The sequence below is a fragment of the Tetrao urogallus genome (genome assembly GCF_951394365.1).
Source record: "Tetrao urogallus genome assembly, chromosome: 5".
In the NCBI taxonomy this organism is placed as follows: Eukaryota; Metazoa; Chordata; class Aves; order Galliformes; family Phasianidae; genus Tetrao; species Tetrao urogallus.
In genome coordinates, this window is record NC_136818.1 from 6,027,792 (window position 1) to 6,047,236 (window position 19,445).

Here is a 19,445-nt window from a genome sequence, read left to right on the forward strand (position 1 = left end):
CTGCTTGTAGTTACAAAACCAGCTCTTGCGTTACTGGCTGTAAAACTTACACTTGCATTCAAGTTCCTTTATGGAATTGTGACTGAAATTAACTTTTATTAATATTTTCTGTTTAAAAGGTTGAAGTGTTGCTTGCATGTGTGATGTTAAGTGGCAGCAAATAATTCCAACTTCTGCCTCTTCTGAACGTGTACAATAAAGCTAAAAATGGCCTTTCTGGACTGGGTCTCTCCCCAGAGTTCTCCTGAAGAACTGAAAATACGATGGTACTACACCTTGTTCAGATTTGATGCTCGAGTTACTATTAGAAAACAGAGCCCAGAAAGAATTTGTACTTGTGGCTCATACCACCGTATTTCCTTCTTTATAGAATAAGGAAGGATTTCCTCATTAGAGGAATTGTGAGCAACTCGACAAAACTCCAGTGTAATTCTTGAGAATAGGATTGAACTTTGTAACTGTTTGGCCAGTTTGAGGAAGTGTACACTAACCAGTTTAAGAATAACTGTATGGTTTTTTAATTCTCAATTTGTGTCATTTGCTCCAGTAAAAATATGTATGAATAATCTGTAATTGTGCTGAGTAATATTCTCTGCCACTGTGTGCACAGATGTACTGGTTAGGTCTTTGGTTGACTAAAGATTTCTTACTTTTTCCCCCGGTATACACATGAATAAATAAGTAGTTCGTAGCATCTTGATACATCTTCAGAGAAAGATAAATCTTTCTCTGCAGGATTTAAAGATTTGAATTTGTGTTATTTTTGAAATATCACCAGCTGAATGTTTATGTTGCCCTCTGAACTTCTGTATTTTGTCCCAGATATCTTTAAAGCTAGAAGGATTATATGTGTTCTGGAATGTAGTTACTATGTCGATGGCTTCCTAAGTCTGTGTGTGTTTTGTTCAGGCATAATAGAACAATTGCAGTATTTGTTAATTTGTATATTTGAAACTTGTGCCCCAGTCATTTATGTAAATTCATAAACGTATGCATAATTTGTGTTATAGTAGTTGTCTCATTATGAAGTTGTTAAGGAAGTAACAACTCAAGGGCATTAATTACCTATAATTATGTATTATTGGAGTTTCAGTCAGTACTCTGGGATTTGTGTTAACACAGCTAGATACAGCTTAAAGCATTGCAAACAAAGCATTTTTATTTTGCATCAGGAGGATCACCAAGGTGAAGAAATACTTATATCAGTAGTAAATAAACCAAACCTGTTTTAAATGAGAGATAGGAAACCCACTAAACATCAACCATAAAATAAATTTAATTTTAGATCTAGACTCTTATTGTATGATTAGGTGTGCTTTTGTGGAAGACATGCCTTCAATTTACAGGAGACAAACTTGTTGTGTATTACCAGATTCATGGGGCATATGGGGTATTCTGTCCATATAGCAGCTGGGCTGGGTTTTTTTTGCTTTTTTTTTTTTTTCTTTAAACAATGAAAGAATTGAAAAGTAATGCTACAAACAGTTGTTACATTTGTGTTTCACTTGTAAAGTGAATGTAGATGTCAGACTGCATAAACTTTTTCTTTCTTTCAGAGTGTTCAAGGACTGAATTCTGTAGCAGATTTTTCTGCAATTAAAGAGCTTGATACATTGAACAATGAAATAGTAGACCTGCAGAGGTAGGTGAAGGAGGAATGTTTGGTTGTTTTACTTCTTGCTTTTTTTTTTTTCCCTGAAAAATAAACCAAAAAACCAATGCATAAGAGAAAATCAGAAGGTAATGTAGTCTGTTACCAATGATAAGCAAATTGATAAATTTATTCTAGTGATGTTCAACTCTTCTATTCTTCGTTGACTCAGAAGACTGCATTTAGTAACAGCAAGACTGAAAATTCTGTCCGTGATCACTTCTGCACATGTTTCAGAGAGCTGCATCTGCTAGCATCCTAGGATCCAGATACTCTCTTTAGTTCATCTTTATTGTCAGGTCAGAATACAGGAGATCTTTAGGATGTGGAAGCCAGGACACAAATTAGTATAAGATGCCTTTGATTTGTAGAGCAAATCCTAGGGACTTTTTCCTAATGCAGGCTGGGAACTGAGAGAAGAAGGCTCAAGAAGGATATAGGGAAGGGAGTCAGAAGGTGGCAGTTTACGTAAGGACTTACATAAATCAGCTAGAATTTTTATGGTGGTAAAGATAGACATGCTTGCCTTCTGTTTGGTGAAATTCACTTTTACACTGAAAAAGTTGTTTAAATTAGAGCTAGACAGATGCTTGGTTTCCAAAAATTATTTCTAGGCTTATTATTTCTAGGCTAAGATTTCAAGTCACTGAGGAAAATCAAGCTCATATATACTGTACAATCTTTGTCATACTCTCAAGACATAGCAGATATTCTTCTTTAGTGACTTTTGCTACTATTGTAAATATACTGGAAGTTCATTCTGTCAGTTAAGCTGCTTTGTCATGATGACAAAGAGTGACTTATCCATGTCACTTGTAGGAGTGTTTTAATTTGGAAATGTGTGAAAGCACAGCCCATCTCCTAAACAGATAAATGTTTTTGCACTTGAGCTGCTTGTTACTTCCTCTGCCTCCTCACTTGTCCTTGCCATGGCTTCCTCTGTTCTTTCTTAACTTGTATTGATACCAGCTTTGGACTTACACATTTATTAACCTACAATTTGATTTGCAACTATGTGTATTTGTTATTAGAAGGAAATAAATTGTTCACTTGTGTGAATTTTTAGATAAAGCTGGATTTTTTTTGTTTTTTACTAAGTGTATTTGCAGCCTAACATTCACACCGTTTTGTTGTGTTCTGCTCTTTCTTTCTCCCTGTGATATATGAAGGAACCCCATGGCCTTTGGAAGTCATTGCTTCTGCTTCTTCAGTGGCAAATTATTTATTTGGGTTATATCTGATTGATGGAGATACTATAGGGGCAATTACTAGCATGTTTTTAATTTAAGAAAGTGGAGAGTTCCTTTGTTATTTACAGGCACAGAATAGAATTGTGTTACTAATAAATTAATTTTGATTACTTAGCAGTTGTTTAGCTGCTATAAAAGAGTCATTTTGGTAGTGGAAATGTTGCTCTCCTGTATCTCACCTAAAGTCCAGGTGGCAGTAGGAGGCAGCAGGTCAGTCTTTGTGATAAGTTTAGGACATTTCTCGTCTCTTGGGAAGTCTGCATTTCAGGTGTAACTGTTTAAGTATACTTTCAGTCTTCATAGTTACCATATTAAAATGTCATCCAAACAATTTTATTCATTATTAAACAAAACAAAATGTTTAATGATTAAACCCAGTATGTACTAATTCTAATCCATGAGTTGTTTTATCAAGGAGAGCTGCATTTTTGAGAGCCATTACTAGAAATTGAATCTATTTTTTAAATGCACATTTAAAATAAAACAACCAGAGGAACTCCCTAAAATAATGAAGAGAATGACTGTGTTGTGAAAATGCTGTTTGTTGAAAGGCTGAGTGAAGAATGCAGAAGTGATGTGTTTGTGTGGGAAAACGTCTGATAGCCAAGAGCTTTTTAAATCTAATTTGATGAAAACATAAGGTGAGAAAATGGAGATTGAATATCAGATGGGAAATAAAAAGCACAATGCCTATTAGTAAGGTTAATTCCCCTCTGGTATGGCAAATGACTTGCCTAGGGATGCTATGGAATGTGCATCATTTTGAGCCTGACAGCAGTACTGCTTTTTTCAGAAGACCTGTAAATTCTATTTCCATTGCATTGCATTTCTTGAGAGTTATTTCTGCTTTTTTTTTTTTTTTCATCAGCCTAGTGGGAGGTTAAACCAGATGTTCTTAATATTCTCTTTTTGAGCAATAGAGCCTTTTTCTTGACCCAGCACACCCTGCTTTCTTTTTGTTCATTAAAGCTAGCTGTGGCCCACAAATGAGTGGGATTTCTTCAGATTTTATCAGTAGGACATTGCTTTGTAAGTGTGCATAGTTGAGCTTAACTTGGTGCCATCCTTTGTGAGTGTTGGAGAGCAGCGGCTGCGTTTTCCTGAACATAAGTCAAGCTAGGAGAATTTTAGAGCAGGTAAGTTAGTCTCTCAAAAGTAAGGAAATAACAAAATGCTCTATTTTTTTCCAGGGGCAACCTTTCGTTGCCATGTATTTGCATCAAAGCTTTGTTTAAAAGTCCAGAAATATAGAAGTTGTTAGCAAATCAACAGTAAGAACTATAAACTAGCTGCTTTCTTCTAATCTGGTTTGGAAGCAGCTGGGTTGTTCCAGCTCAAAACTGGGGGACTGAAGGGGAGGAAAAACTGAGCAAACTCTAGATGTTTGGTTTTTTTTTCTAGCAGTGTCAACATTAAGCACTTCTACACTAGGAATTCCCACAATTGCACATGTATGTGACAATAAGAAATGTTTGGCAACTGAGTTTAAATGATGCTACTAAGTCTGTGAGCAGCCATCGATCATATTTTGTGGAAAAGAACTGATCTATTTACTGTTTTTCATTTTTAACTAGTGTTGTTCTGATTGTTAGCTATCAAGAAGTGAGGCCAGGATTGTTTCATAGATGGCTTAAATGGCTCTACTGACATGGGTCTACTCAGCTGTCAGCTATTGCAAATGTTCCCTGTGTGCTGGTTCCAATTCTTAAATAATACTCCATTCACAAATTGCAAAGCTGCTGGACTTACTGGTGTTATTTGATTTGTATATTATGAAGTGTGTGTGTTGGGTTGTTCTTTTGTTATTTGTTTGTTTTCAATCATTATTTTTAATTTATTTAACAAAAAGACCTCCTGACCTGGCTGCTATTAAGTTACCTAGGGAAACTGCATTGCTTACCTAATGGAGTTTGAGTTGGTTTCAAATGTTAACTTACTGTTGAGACCACAGGTGTTTTTGTGTTTCCAGGAAATGTTATGGGACTGTGTGATTCAAGAAATCTGTCATATCCAATAATACAGTTTGGTTATATCCCTGGTATGCAGGTTTACCAGATAGTCTGTAAAAGAAATGGAGGCATTCAGAAGAATTAGTAAATTAAGTAGGTCTGCATTACCTTCATTTGAAACAAAGATGCTTTACTCACGGTGGGGAGCAGGGAGGGTAGATGCGTTGTTCAGCCTGTATTCACTTAGCTTGTTTTCCTTTGTCTGAGACTGCTGCCTAAGTGTTTCTTGTTCGGCCTGACAATAATTCTTTCATTTGATGTTTTTTCCATTCATTGTCTGTGTTGTGATCTGACCAGTGTAAGCTGGCTGTGGGTGGGTATTGTGTCCCTTGGTGTAGTCCAGATTGCAAGATTTTGGTACCTGACCACTGTTGAAATAGAAGGGAAGTGAGTTTCTTTTCTGATGGTCTCTTCAGGCCTATCAGTGACAGGAATTAGGGAGAGCTGTATGTTAAGGCATAAGTACCTGCTTGCATTTTATTTCCTGCTCAGTTTTCATACCCAAGCTGGAAAAATAACAAAACAACTATTTGTTGATCTAGTCAATTATTCTGTCATTTATCTTCAATTAGGAATAATATGCCTGAATGTTTGTGTTTGATAAGTATCTGAGGGCTTGGTATTTTTGAACTTGCCTTCTGTTTAGATCTGTGGAAGTGCTTTGAGATGGGGACCGTTTATTTATGGAAAGTTAAAAAAGGCAGAAGTCAACAGGACTTGTTTCAACTCTGTCTTGTGATGCTTTAAATATCTAAATTCAACTCTGCAACAAATGCTGGTTTATTGAGCTAGAGAAATGCATTTGGTTTGAAGGAAACAATAGATCTGTGCAGCATTTTCATGATTATTTTTTTTTCTGATGAATGGGGACTGGGAAGTTTTTTGAAACATGAAGGTTGACACCTAAAAAAAAATAGCACGGCTTGTTCTTCAGAGTCCCTCTTTCCACATCTTTCTATTTTCCTCCATGTAAACCTCTCCTTAAAGCATGGTCAGTAAGTTAATTGGGTGCTGAGATAAACAATAATTGAGCGTGAGATATAGTGATAATTTTTCTGAATGAATATTTGTAAGGCACGATACCTGATTTTTTCCATCTTCCATTGTATATGCCTTAGCAGTAAACAAGCACTCCTTAGCCTGAATAAAGTCAACTTTCTCAGAGGAGATTCCCCTTTTTACTTTGGGGATGGTAGTGCTTGATTTCATACTAGAGAAGAGTAAACAATAAGATTAATAGTTTCGGATTGATTGCCCATTCTGCTGCTATTAATATATGATTAATTTTAGTACGTGTTAGTAATATCATCTGATAGCTTTTCTAAAGGAATTACCTTAGGGAAATGTCAGAATTTGAAAAATGATAATACTCTCATCTTCAATGTACATAGGCATTTTAATAGCAGAGTCTTTATAAACATAAATGTTTGTATATAAAAGCTATTGTTAAAATTGCAAAGCCTGCTCTCCTGCTTTTCTACATCTGGTAAAGGAGAAAATATAGCATACATTGTCTAGGGATAAATTCTTTTTTTATATGAACACTTTTGGGTTGTGTGGCTTTTTCCTTTCTTAAAGCTATTGTTATCTTGGCTGCCAAGAATTTACTGATGGTAATTCCCCTGTCATCAGTAGTCACTTGTAAGCTTGCATAAATGTCTGTAGGGACAGACTTGATATGACACAGCAAATAACTATATATGGAGTCTGTTAAGCACTTAGTGATTAGAGCAGGCTAACTTTTCTTCTTCTGGCTGATCTTATCAACAAATCTATCTAAAATATGATAGTCAAGGTTAATAATCTGCTAGGGTGGCCTCCTGAAAATGCTTTTAGCTGCTGGTAGCATAGGAATTACTGTATTTGCAGGGGTTAACAGATGGAATCTGATGCAATCCCTCCCACTTTTCCCAGCAGTTTTCATTAGACAAGCGCTCCATAGCAACAGTGAGATCACTGAAGACAGTATTTCATTGATTTTTCCCTCCCGCCCCCTTCCATTTTTAAGCCATTCTTATCACTAAAGTGCAGTTGGGTGAAAGGCATCTTTTTTTTTTTTTTTATGCACAAGGCTTATGTGGGCTTCTGTCTTGTAAATTATTTGGAAAGCAGAAATCCCTTAGATCTTTTGTGTTTAATGTTTCACTATGTATTTAAAGAGAGATACAGGGTTAGGAGGCTGGATAACTGTACCTGCTGTAGCTGATGTTCTTAAGTATTCTTGCATTGTTTGCTGGTCTTCTAGGGAAAAGAATAATGTAGAGCAAGACCTGAAGGAGAAAGAAGATACCATCAAACAGAGGACGAGTGAGGTGCAGGTAAATAAGACGCAGAATTGTTGCTCAGATATCTGATATTGCACCATGTGATGCTTTAATAGCAATGAGATACTGAATCTTTAGATCGCATCACTTGCTGAGTGGTGGCTGAGGAAAAGAATGTATGTTGAAATATATTTGGTATACCAATGTGGATTAGTAGGGTTCTGCATCTCTGTATAAATGTGTGAGCTCCTAGGATATGTAATCTGCATGGAGTTTTTAATGAGAGATATTCAAAATAATAAATCCTCTTTTAAGCAGGGCTGATCTACTAAAAACTGAATAAGATGCTATTGTGCCACAAATTAGTAAACTTAACGAGGCTGAATTAAAAGGACTTTTCTATGGGGCTGCTTCTTAAAAGTCTCAGTAATTATCCAGCTTGAGAAGAATATTGCCTAAAATAAGTGAATTCTGAAGTAATATATTTGATTTTTATTTAAAGGGGCGTCATTGAACTTAGTGTAATTTGAATTTTGCAAGTGCCTTATGAATTAAAAATTATATAGTCAGCATCAGTGTTTAAGGTGTTAACATTATAAGCTGTGAATTAAATACTGCAAAGCATATTTAAGTTAAATTGTAAGGTGCAGAAGCAGCTGGAATTGCAACAATAAGAAAAAAACCTTCAGTGTTACATCTGATCATTTACATTTATTTCTGCCTTTGTTTCGGGAACCTTTATTAGTTCAAATACTCTCTATTTGATTATGAGTAAATGATATAAATTTCTAATTTTACTTTGTTTTGGGGGCTGGAAGGTTGGGAAAGAAAAGCCAGTATTGCAAGCATTGTGACTCTTGTGCTCAGCTATTTAATATCCTTAAAGCCTGGATGATACTGAATAATCTGACCTTTCAGAAGATAAGCAGATGCTGGCCTGGTGGTCACAACGGCAGCCAGATTCAGCAGCTGCTGGAATGTGTGCAGAAGTTGACCATTCCTGCAATTCTGTCTGTGCATGCCAGCATCGTTCTTCTCTGTGATGAAGAGGACCTTTTCACACTGTTAAACATTCTCACTGATGTTTCTATTTGGGCACACATGGTGATTTTATTAGTTTGTTCTGAAACTTGTGTGTTCATATTAAGATTGAGTTCTCTGCTGCCTTTGTACGAGAGGTGTCTAAAGCTAAATAAAACACCTGCCATTAGTACCGTGAGGCCTAAAATGTTGCAGTCTTAGTGTGATTTTATGTTTATAGTCCTTGATAGTCAGCAGCATCGCAGAATCAATGGGATCATTGTATCCAGAGCAGTTGTGTTCGAAACAACTGTCTTAAATCTTTAACCTCTTAGTGATCACATAAGCTATTTGTATCCTGCTAAATATAAGGAGTTCTCAGTCTGTGAAGAAGGAGCAGTCTGTTACTGACATGTCAGAAAAATGGAAAGCCATCAGAATCAAATGGGACATGACTCCAGCATTCATTTGAGCTAATGGCTCTGTATCTCTGGTCTCTTTGTTCCTTAATGTTGGAGGAACCTGCATGTTTCATGAAACTTTCTAGAACTTCACAGGATAGCAGATGAAGAATATCATGTTATTTGCTTCTTTTTTCTTTCTGATGTTCTTATAGTGATATTTCTAAAGATGGTAGGCACAAACTGTGTTGTAATCTGCCACTTTTGATCAAGCTATTCTAGTGGCAGCACATGGAAAGGTTCGTGATACCAGGATTATGTTCACCAACATAAATTATAGCCTCACAAAAGCTTGTGATGGGTTGAACAGATCTGTATGAGGGAAGAGATAGAATAGCTATTTTCCCCTATGAAATAATGTGTATGCTGTACAAACAGAGTCTGAGACGCAGAGACAGAAAAAGACTTGTAGAGAAAACATAACAAACTGATATATTTTAATGTTTATTAAAGCATTATCTCTCAGCAATGATTAAAGACTGTTTTTCATAAGAGGTAACAGGTAGAAGAGTAAAGATTGAGAAACTAAGGCATTTTTTTCATTTATTCTGTGATGGAGTTTTTATTTTCTTATGAATAACAGAGATAAGAAACACGGATACAAAATGTTCTTCTTGGCAGAAGACAACTCAGTTTTTCAGAGTTAATGTATCACTAAAACAATAATTTTTGACCATACAAGTGTCATCATTGAGGCTCTACCTCAAGTTATGGGCTTTTTTCCACATGCCCAAGACTCAGATCCTCCATCAAGCACTTTGTATATGTGTATGGTTTCTTAGTGTGCCTGCAAAGACTCTAACATAAATGGTGATTCTTCTGGCTTTCCCAACAATAACTGGGAAAGAATCCTGGAATAAAATTCCCTAGAATTCTCCTGACATGAAGTCAAAAGGTCTGTTTCCAGTTTTAAGTGGAATATTGAAGCTTTGTGAAGAGATTTTTTTGAACAAATGCTTGGAACTCCTGGGGAAAAAAAAAAAAAAGCACAACTTATGTTCACATCTATGGAAGAAAGAAGAATCTATTTTGGAGATATCAGGTACAGTCATGTCTCCTCAGCGCTTCTCTACTGCTGTGGCTGGAACAGACATTGGGTCTCAAGAACCAGTAGCAAGATTGAAAGTCATCTATATTTAGCTTGTGTGTGTGACTGAAAGGAACTGTTACTTCCACCCCTCAACCTGGTTGCGTATGTTGAGAGTCAGATGGGATTTGTATGCAAAGTCGTGAAAAAACGGAACGGATTAGGACACTTTCCCAGTTGTCCAAGTCACTAGCTGCTGTCAGAGCTTTTTGCATATATTGACTTATTGATTCTGCTTTATGGAAAATAAGTCATCTATTCTGGCTGCTGTAAGTTAGTCATGAAATTTCAGCCATTAATCCTGAAGTTGATAAATGGATTTTGATTTTTTTCATAAACGAGTTTCTGATATTTTATTAGGTAGTCTTCTGACTGTCTTGAGGTTCCCTGTTTTGCTGAGCATCTGACTGCTGCGCCATATACGTTTGTTTCTCTCTCTTCTTGTCCTGGTTAACTGGAGATGTTAACAGATATGAGTTAACTTCTTCCCCTTTTTGAAAAAAGATAACTTAATCACCTAAAAGTGACAACAGAATCTTACCGTAGAACAGCACAGGAATGCGTGATCTCATCATGTCAGCTTTTATTTCTTACTGTCCTAAATTTTCTTTATCTCTTTATTGTTGTATATGATTCTGTGTTCAATTACTTTTTTTTTTTTTTTTTTTTTTTTTTTTTTTAAAAAAGACTGCAGTCTTCTTCTCTCATCTACTACTTCTGTAATAATCCTTTTTTGATCTCTCTGTATTACTTCTTCCTCTTGACTTTGACAGTGCTTGCTAAATTCTTGTCTTGGTTTTTTTCCAGTGTTATCTCTGCAGTTTGAAGTATAACCATTGTTGTTGCTAAGAAATGAACTAATTATCATATGATGCTACTTTCTGTATCTTACACTTTATTTACAGCTGTTCCCTGTAACAAAACATGCCATGTTTTCATATATGGAACATGCATTTCTTACCAGGAAAAAAAAAAGAGGGTGATTTCAGCAAAAATTGGAGGTGGGGAAAATCTAAAGGGAAGTGCAATTGGGTTAATAAGGCACTGATTTTGTTCTTTACCTTGCTGCTAAAATGAGTTTGTATTTTTGGGTGTGTGTTTTTGAGGGGAAAGGAACAGAGTAAAGAATTTCTGTTACTAAGGAACTCAATAAAACATGTTGCTAAAATAGAAAAGAATGTAGCAGCCTGAGTAAGGATGACTTCTGGATTCAGGAAGGAAGCCTACCTCCCACTGATTAAACTGTTCTAATTTCTGTTTGGGAGTGTGATCTTCAATATTTCAATACCTTGTTGTTGTTGTTGTTGTTGTTTGATGAAAGAAAAGAAAAAGCAAATAACCTAATTGTTGTTCTCTTAGAATTAAAACTTGAGAACACTTGCTTGTGTGATGTGCAGTACATGTTAGCCTTTGGAAGATAACATGTTGCTACTGTCAAATCTGGCTGATCATTACCACAATTTATACCATGAAATTTAATGGTCAGAGGGAGCAGTAGACAAAGGCAAAGCAAATCTGTTTTATTACAGGATCTACAAGATGAAGTAAAACGGGAGAGCAGTAATCTGCAGAAACTGCAAGCTCAGAAACAGGAAGCACAGGAAATCCTTAATGATCTTGATGAGCAGAAGGCCAAGTTGGAAGAGCAACTTAATGATATCAGGCAGAAATGTGCAGAGGAGGCCCACTTGGTAAGGCCTAGTGGCTTCAGCCCTTAAGAAGGAATGCTGCATTTTGAGTAAGGCATGCTTGCACTGTGTTGTGGTGGTTAGGAAAGGAGAAAAAACTTTCAAGATTAAACAGCCTGAGTTGCAGGATTTTGTGACCAATAGAGAATAGGAGACATCACTTATTTCACTGACCTCTTTATGTCTCAGTGTGCCAACAAGTGTAGTAAGATGTGTTTGCACACATGTGAAGTTGTGTACAAACAAATGACACAAATGTGTAACACAATGTAAATGTAACTAGAAACACTGATTATCAGGACTGATTTCTTGGGATTAAAAAAAATAATCATATATATATATATATATATTTTTTTTTTCTAACATAAAATTTCAGGGTTGGTTTTTTTTTCCAAATCTTAAATATTAGTAATACCTGTATTGGTCAGGAAAACAGCTTGATCTCATTGGGACAAATAGCAGATAAATCTTCTGTTAGAGTATGATCTGAAGTCTCTGCAATAGCTGGTCATAAATCTTCTGGTCATAAATCTTAGCCTTTCCTAGATATATTTGGAGGTGTGGGGGTATTTTTGGTGTGTTGTTGTTTGTTGTTCTTTTCCTAATTTGACTTTGGAATCCTTGTTTATGCTTTAGATTGCCATGCTGAAAGCTGAAATAACGAGCCAGGAGTCAAAGATCTCAGCATATGAAGATGAACTGACCAAAGCTCAAGAGGAGCTGAGTCGTCTGCAGCAAGAAACTGCAGAGCTTGAGCATTGCATAGAGTCTGGGAAAGCACAGCTGGGACCTCTTCAGCAACATCTGCAAGATTCACAACAGGAAATCAGTTCGGTAAGGCATTGTGAAAGGGGAAGGGAAAAAAAAAAAGGAAAAACAATAATTTAAAAAAAAAAAGAAAAAGAAAAAGGCAAAACAAAAAAAAACTGTTTTAGCTGACAGGCTTTGGTATGATTTTTTCATAAGGAGAAAATGTTTTTCTACTTTTCACAGTTTCTATACATTCCATTGCTTGCACAGAACATGTGTTTAGTAGTTACAATTCTTACAGACTGACTTGCGTTGCTCTAAGTATTTATTTCTATTTCTCCATTGTTATAAGAGGGAATTCATTATAATTGATAAATAACTTGCTTTAATGTAATGAATGACTAATGAGTAATGCCTCTTTAAATTCCTTATGTCCAATAGTTATCCAAGTTTTCTTCCTCAGCCGCAGCCTGAGCCATGATCTCACTGTTCATAAATTGATGTGACGTTGGTATAGAATTACTTAACACATTTACTTCGTGTATTCTTGAAGGAGGAAGGTGAATGGAAGAGTACTGGGACTAGGTACAGAGAAGCAGAGAGATGGCTGCGTTGTTTTTTAAGAACAAAGCTGTACTTTGTATGTGCAGTCAACAGTTTATTACTTCAATGAATAGTTAGCTTGCATACCTTTTTGTCATTTCTCTCATTTATTGCTGAAATAATCATGTGGCTGTAACTGCCTGCTTAAGAAAATATATTTTGGATTTTCTAGACTTCAAAAGTTGCGTGAAGGAAGATAATTTCTAATTTTTTCTTTGAATTCTGATTAAGTAGCCTTTTACATTTGTGGAGCTTAAGGCAATTACAAGTGAGTAATGTAAAAGGGAATAAACAAAACAAATCAAACAAAAATCAAAAACCCACACCCAAACAAACTGAAGGCTTTGCAAGTCTGATGTGCTTGAGTGGCAGTGGAACAAGTCTTTAATACTGCCAGTGATCACCAGTGATACGGCCTGCTTCCTTGGCACAGAAGGTTCTCAGGTCTTCTACCATATCTCTTCAGGAGCAGATTTGTGCTTTTCTATGAAATTTTATAGTTTGTTATACTTGATTTTGGAGTATAAGAATTACCTTCCATCTCACAGTTAGGAAGGGAGAGTTGTATTCTAGTTTCCATGTGCTACTGCGCTGACACACATGCATTATTTCTGTTCACAGGTGCAGACAAAACTTCTTGAGCTGAAAGATCTGGAAAGTAACCAATTTAGTTGGCACTCTCAGCCACAGACTGTACTTGTTAACGGAACTGCGGATCATTCTAGTCTTAGCAACAGCAGCAGTGAAACTGCTAACCTTAATGAGAATGCTGAAAGGGAAAGCATAGCTGAAGATGAACAAATAAACAATGTATCCCCAGTGAGTAAAATGTTTTGCCTCCCTGATCATGATGCAATGCAGCTGTGAAGTTGGAATAAATTAAGAATGTATTAAGATTGATTGTATTTTGTTTTTAAACATTTTCAAAGCGAACTTTAAGGATGTTATTCTGAGGGAGTATTCCAGAGATCTGGAAGTTGATAAGCAGAAAAAGAGGCAACATTATTTTCCAAAGCTTAACATCATAAATTGAAGAGTAAAATTAATGTTAAAGGAGAGCAGCTGTTTCCAATTGTTTCCAATAGAATGAGGAATAGTACGAAAATCTAAAAGCTGTCTTGCTTTTTAAATGCCCGGTTTTCTGTCTCAATTTATCGAACACTTCAGTGTGTTCTAAGTATGAGCCTCTTGAGGTATCCTTTAGTATATTCTTACAACAGTTTGATACTTAAAATGGAGTAAGTAGTGTAGTGTTCTGTTTACTTACACTGAATTGCTTTTATCCTTACATAGACAAGAAATAGTCCTGAAACAACAGCTGCTGCTGCAGAAGAAGACAAAGAGACTCCATCTGCAACCGTTACGAGAAAAGTGAGTTTGTTCAAATTTAAGTGGGGGAAGAAGTGAATGTAAAAAGAAAAAACAAAAGTAAATAGGGCATGATGTCATAAATGCATTTATCTTATATAGCAGGTTGATTTTTACTGAGGAATATTTTAGCTCTCTGTTGAGTTCTGATGAATGCAAAATCATTTCAGCTTTAAGAAGTTAATAAAAGATAACAGTATGAGGTAAGTGTCTCACACTTCTTACCTTTCTTTGCTTCTTTCATGTTTTTCAGGAGGATCCATTTGATGCTGAATCTCATCCGTTGCCTGACATAGTTTCTGAAACAAGCTTAGAGTTCTTCCAGTCCGACCCTTTTGTTGGCAGTAAGTACACTCTTCTCTCTAAGTGCAGATTTGCAGAAATGTGTTTTGTATGAACACAGATTAAACTTCCAGTCTTCATGGAATAAATGTGAAAGTACTTGAGTGACAAGAGCCGATAGCATTACAAAAATACAAATGAGAGTTCCAGAGTGTGTCTCTTACCTGTGTTTTTTTTTCCTGAGTGCCTCTTTTTTTTTTTTTTTTTTTTTTCATTTTTTTCCTTTTGGAGGTCTCATTTTGGTATTAAAAGTGCGGGCATGCTTGTGAAACATGTGGTGTCACTGATCTAATTTGGAGCACGGAGCCACAAGCAGATCATCTGAGGGTTCAGTGCACTGTGGTGTAGGGAGCATGTGGGTGGCTGAGAGTGAATGGCTGTGGCCTACTTATGGCAAGTTAGGTACTCAGAAAAAGATAATGTGGAACTGTACCATCTGTTCATCTTGTGGAAGTGCTAGGCTTTATTTTAAGAACTTGCCACTTAAGAATTCTGTTGCTCCTTTTTTTTCTAATGTTGGGAGGAGTGATCTGTCTGGATGGAGACTTGGAGTATGGGAAGAGTTAATTTGGATTAACTGTTGAAACAGATGTATGCAGCTAAAGAAGCTAAATTTATTTTGCGTCACTTGGCTTCTAAAAGATTGCCAATGTAGATTTAAGCTTTAGTTCATCTTTTTCACTTAAAAATATTAAAACAACTTCAGTGATTTCACATACATATTGTTTCTTATTTTGTTTATACGATGAAATAGTTTATATTATGAAGTAGTTCTGCTTATGGGGTATGACAGCCTTCCTTTCAGAGGAGAAAGATATGTCAATTAATCAATCTCCTGGATTTTGTGTGCTCAGTTTGTTTAGAGGTAGATATCTAGAGCTGTAAGACCTTATGTATGTGAAATGAAGAAATATACTGGTGCCATATACTTGTATCCAGTATAGAAATGAACACTTGATGGCTGCTATCCATCGTGTCTGTGAGAATTAATAAAAGTGGAACTAAGTTTTCATCAGTAATTAGCCTGTATTACTATGGTGTAAATGCTGCACAGTGTGCATCTTTACTGAGAGCAGCCAACAGAGATGCATTTTTCAGATGGCTGTTATTGTGTGCTTCATTGCTTTGTCTGTTATCAGCTCTTGTTCCACTGAGAATTATGAAACTCTGCCTCTGAGTGAGGGAAATTCTAGCATTAGAAACTTATTTCTATCAAAAAGACTTCAACTCAGTACATGAGCTTTATGGTTTAAAATCTACAAGTTGCTTTTTCCCTTGAACAGGTGATCCCTTCAAAGATGACCCTTTTGGGAAAATTGGTGAGCAACTTTTTAACTTCTAACCTTTCCTTTTTTTTCTTTCTCTTTTTTTTTTTTTTTTTTTTGTAAATGATTCCTAGTAGAACAGTACATGGGGGGTGAGGGGGGAGAAGTATCACCACTTACAGTGTGAAAAAGATGGTAATGACTTAAAAAGTCACTGTAGGATGGATATATAGCAGTAGCAGCTGCCCACTTGTGTTAAACCTTTTCAGAGAAGCCTGTTCCCTAGGAACTTCTCTCTTGCTTTTGAAAGTATTCTTAGTGGGGATTTAAATATATGGAGGTGGTAAATAGAAGGCCCCAAACTCAAAGGATGTTTTGTTTGCAGAGAAGTTGGACTGTACTTTTAAAGGCTCTTAATTCAGCTTCTTTCTGTAGCATAAATATTGAAAAAGATGGGGAAATCCGTTGAGGCTGGCTGTTTAAGCAATGCCATTGCATTACTTGCTCAGTCCTGAACAGCATTACCAGTGGCAAAAAGAAAATGGGCAGTAGGAAGGCTACAGCATGGTGGGTGCACCCAGTGTCAAATGAGGAAACATCAGTTATGCTTGGGGAGTGAAGGAGAAGAAAGTATGAGAGTTGTGAAAAACATTAGTTGTTATAAAAATGCTTCTTTGTAAGGGGGCTGAGTTAAAGAATGTCTTTACCTGGTTCTGCTGAACTAGTAGCACAATACAGTTTTTGTTGTGTGCACAATATGTTGGTTTGTCTAGTGGTTGAACCATGGAATTCAGATTATTCACAGACCAAGGATTTTTGAAGCATCAAATCTGTCTTAAATGTGTCACCTTCCTGCAGAATGAAAGAAGCAATATAAAGTTTCATTTTTAAGATGCTAAGTTAAATAAAGCAAGTAGAATTGTTAATGAGATGTTTATTTGTTTTTAGATCCCTTTGGTGGTGATCCCTTCAAAGGCTCAGATCCTTTTGCAGCTGACTGTTTTTTCAAACAGTCCTCCACTGATCCTTTTGTGACTGCAGGCACTGATCCATTCAGTGCAGCAAGCAACAATAATAACAGCACAGTAAGCTGATAACATATTTTTTTACTACTATATATAATTTGGACAAAACTATCTGGTGCATTTGGACCTACCTTAAAATGCGGATATTCAGAAATATGTGGCTCTCTGGTCTCTTTCTGTTGCATTCTAGAAATAGTCACACAGAAAATAGAAATAAAAACATTTGAAAAATATTTCAGTGTGCAGCTCCACAAGTCAGAATGTTTTGGGACTGAGTTAAGCTCTATTAATAGCTGGTAGAACTTAATCTTTGTTTTCTTTCAAGTTCATTAATCTCATCAGGTTCTGTTGAGACTTCACTTTTTTTCCCTCTGAAGCTTATAGGATCAATAAGTATGTTTTATCTTATTTAAAGTCTGATGTGATAGCAAGTTCTTCTAAAAACCCAAGCTGTTTTACAGATGTGGTGTTTGTTTTTCAGCATCTTTTTAAATTTGTCACTGGAACCCAGTCATAATGTGGAAATTGTTATTGAATGGCATATTCTTTCAAATAAACTTAGGCCTAACTTCTAGCTGTTCATATTATAACTGAGCAGTTACTGATTAATCACCAGCCTACAATGAGGTAGAGCTGGACACTAAGTCTTGTAGGATGTAACTTTAATGAAAATAAAGCAATATTGAGGGCTGATAGACACTTATTCTGAGAAGCTGAAATTATGTCTTAAGTTTGTCCTAGTCTTTTTGCAGTATCCTCTTTCAGTGGTGCTAATCATACCTCAGTTCTAGTTTTGTGTGCATAAAATCTGCATTTATGTATTAAAAATACAAGTGGACTATTAATGCATGTAGGAAGCAAGTTAAGTGGCTGTGGAGTGTGCCAGAGGTGAACCTGCAAAAATGAGATAGTGAGGAATTACTCTGCCTTACAGGGGTGTTCTTTTCCTTCTGTATGATATGCGTATTACGCAGATGTTGAGGTCATATTACCAGACCTCCAGCCTTAAAAATTGGTTTTCTACAATCTTCAGTACTTACTCTGCACACTATCCCTCTTCAAATCACAATATTCTAATACTTCATGGACTGACAAAGGAGAAGTGAAGGCATGGGATCTGTAGCAGCTGATCCTTGTGTGATCTGCATTTCTAAAGTTATGCACTTGTCAGAAATGCTTTGCTTGCACCTTTGTTAGTGGTGTAGCAATATCTTCACAAAGAATGTCTTTTTTTCTTTTTAAACTTTGATGCCTGGCATAAAGATGCTGGACCAACCTTATCTTAAACCTTCTAAACTTAAATTGTGATTGTATTCTTAGAATGTGAATTAACCAAGCTGAAAAACAAACTTCCTACTAAAGTAATTCTTTTATTTTAGACAGAGATTCCGAAGAAAAATGATCCTTTTGCCCCTGGTGGAACAACTGTTACTACATCAGATGATTTAGGTAAAAGGAGACTGTGCACATGGAATTTACTTTCTTTTTCTTGTTTTTGTTCCTAGTCTTGACTGAATTTGTAATGGGGGCATTTTAAGGACTTTTCCAAATTAACATTTAACATAAGGAACAAGTTTGTGGAGAGTGTTTTTATTTAAAATAAGCAAAGAACTCATCCTCAGCCTGTATCACCAAAGACTGATTTTGCAAAAATGTTCCTCTTCACCTAAAACTGCCCAAATACCCTGATCTAAGTGTTTGGGCTAGTTGAGTGGTTTCTACTACTTCCCATTAAGGTTGCTTTTAGGAGATTTCATGTTGCTTTCAAAGTAAAATACAAGTTAGTTATGTACTATGTAAGAGAATCTAAGATAAAATCACTGTTTGATCAAGGTTTCTGTTTGTATTGCTGTGTCCCTCTCTTATCTGAGGGTAAAGATGTTTTTGGGAGGAGTCTAATCCACTCTGTTGCCAAGTTGCACCAGGAGGCATTCATCCAAGGCATGAATCTTTGTGATATTGTACAGTAAGCAGTTAAAAAAAAAAAAAAAAAAAAAAAAAAAAATCCAAAACACTGTTTTTGGAGGCAGAAGAGATTATTGATATTATTGGATTATTGGTAAATGTAGTATGCTTCTTACTTTACAACAGAACAGCAGTTCTTACATGCTTTGTGGCATGCAAGAGTTGAAGAACACTGTTGTTATTACAGGTTGAGTTCATACAAGGTTTGAAGACACTGTATTCCAGATGTGAGCTTACTGTTGGAAGTGAGCTCATTTGTGTTCATAGTCATTTGTGGCTGTACACAAAATACACAAAAAATACCTGTCTGCACACAGATCATAGAATCATAGAATCACCAAGGTTGGAAAAGACCTAAAAGATCATCCAGTCCAACCGTTCACCTATTCCCAATAGCTCCCACTAAACCATGTCCCTCAACACAACATCCAGCAACATCAATACAGAATACAGATACATCAATCAATACAAAATACAGATACATCAACAGAACCTTTCCAGGAGAATTAATGTTAATGTTGTATAATGTTAATCAGTTGTTAATATTTAGGTTTTTTTGTAAAAACTCAAATAGCAAAAGTGCCCACCTAATTATGTATTTCACATGGAAGTAGTCTTCAGTAGGCTTCAGTATATGTAACAGCTGCTTTTTTTGTTGCAGGATCTTTCAGTGTTTCATATTTCATTTCTGTTTGCT

The 19,445-nt window shown here is 36.0% G+C and overlaps 1 protein-coding gene across 1 annotated transcript in view; it reads left to right on the forward strand.

Moving 5' to 3' along the window:
* EPS15 (epidermal growth factor receptor pathway substrate 15) overlaps positions 1-19,445 on the forward strand; it is a gene marked incomplete at both ends in the record, with an annotated part of 40,717 nt that overhangs the window by 15,844 nt on the left and 5,428 nt on the right. The window contains 10 exons of the mRNA XM_079535615.1: positions 1,557-1,642; positions 7,156-7,228; positions 11,272-11,433; positions 12,067-12,264; positions 13,405-13,602; positions 14,077-14,154; positions 14,405-14,495; positions 15,777-15,812; positions 16,707-16,843; positions 18,163-18,232. Of these exons, the coding sequence (XP_079391741.1) occupies positions 1,557-1,642; positions 7,156-7,228; positions 11,272-11,433; positions 12,067-12,264; positions 13,405-13,602; positions 14,077-14,154; positions 14,405-14,495; positions 15,777-15,812; positions 16,707-16,843; positions 18,163-18,232 (1,129 nt within the window). The remainder of the gene's footprint in view (positions 1-1,556; positions 1,643-7,155; positions 7,229-11,271; positions 11,434-12,066; positions 12,265-13,404; positions 13,603-14,076; positions 14,155-14,404; positions 14,496-15,776; positions 15,813-16,706; positions 16,844-18,162; positions 18,233-19,445) is intronic.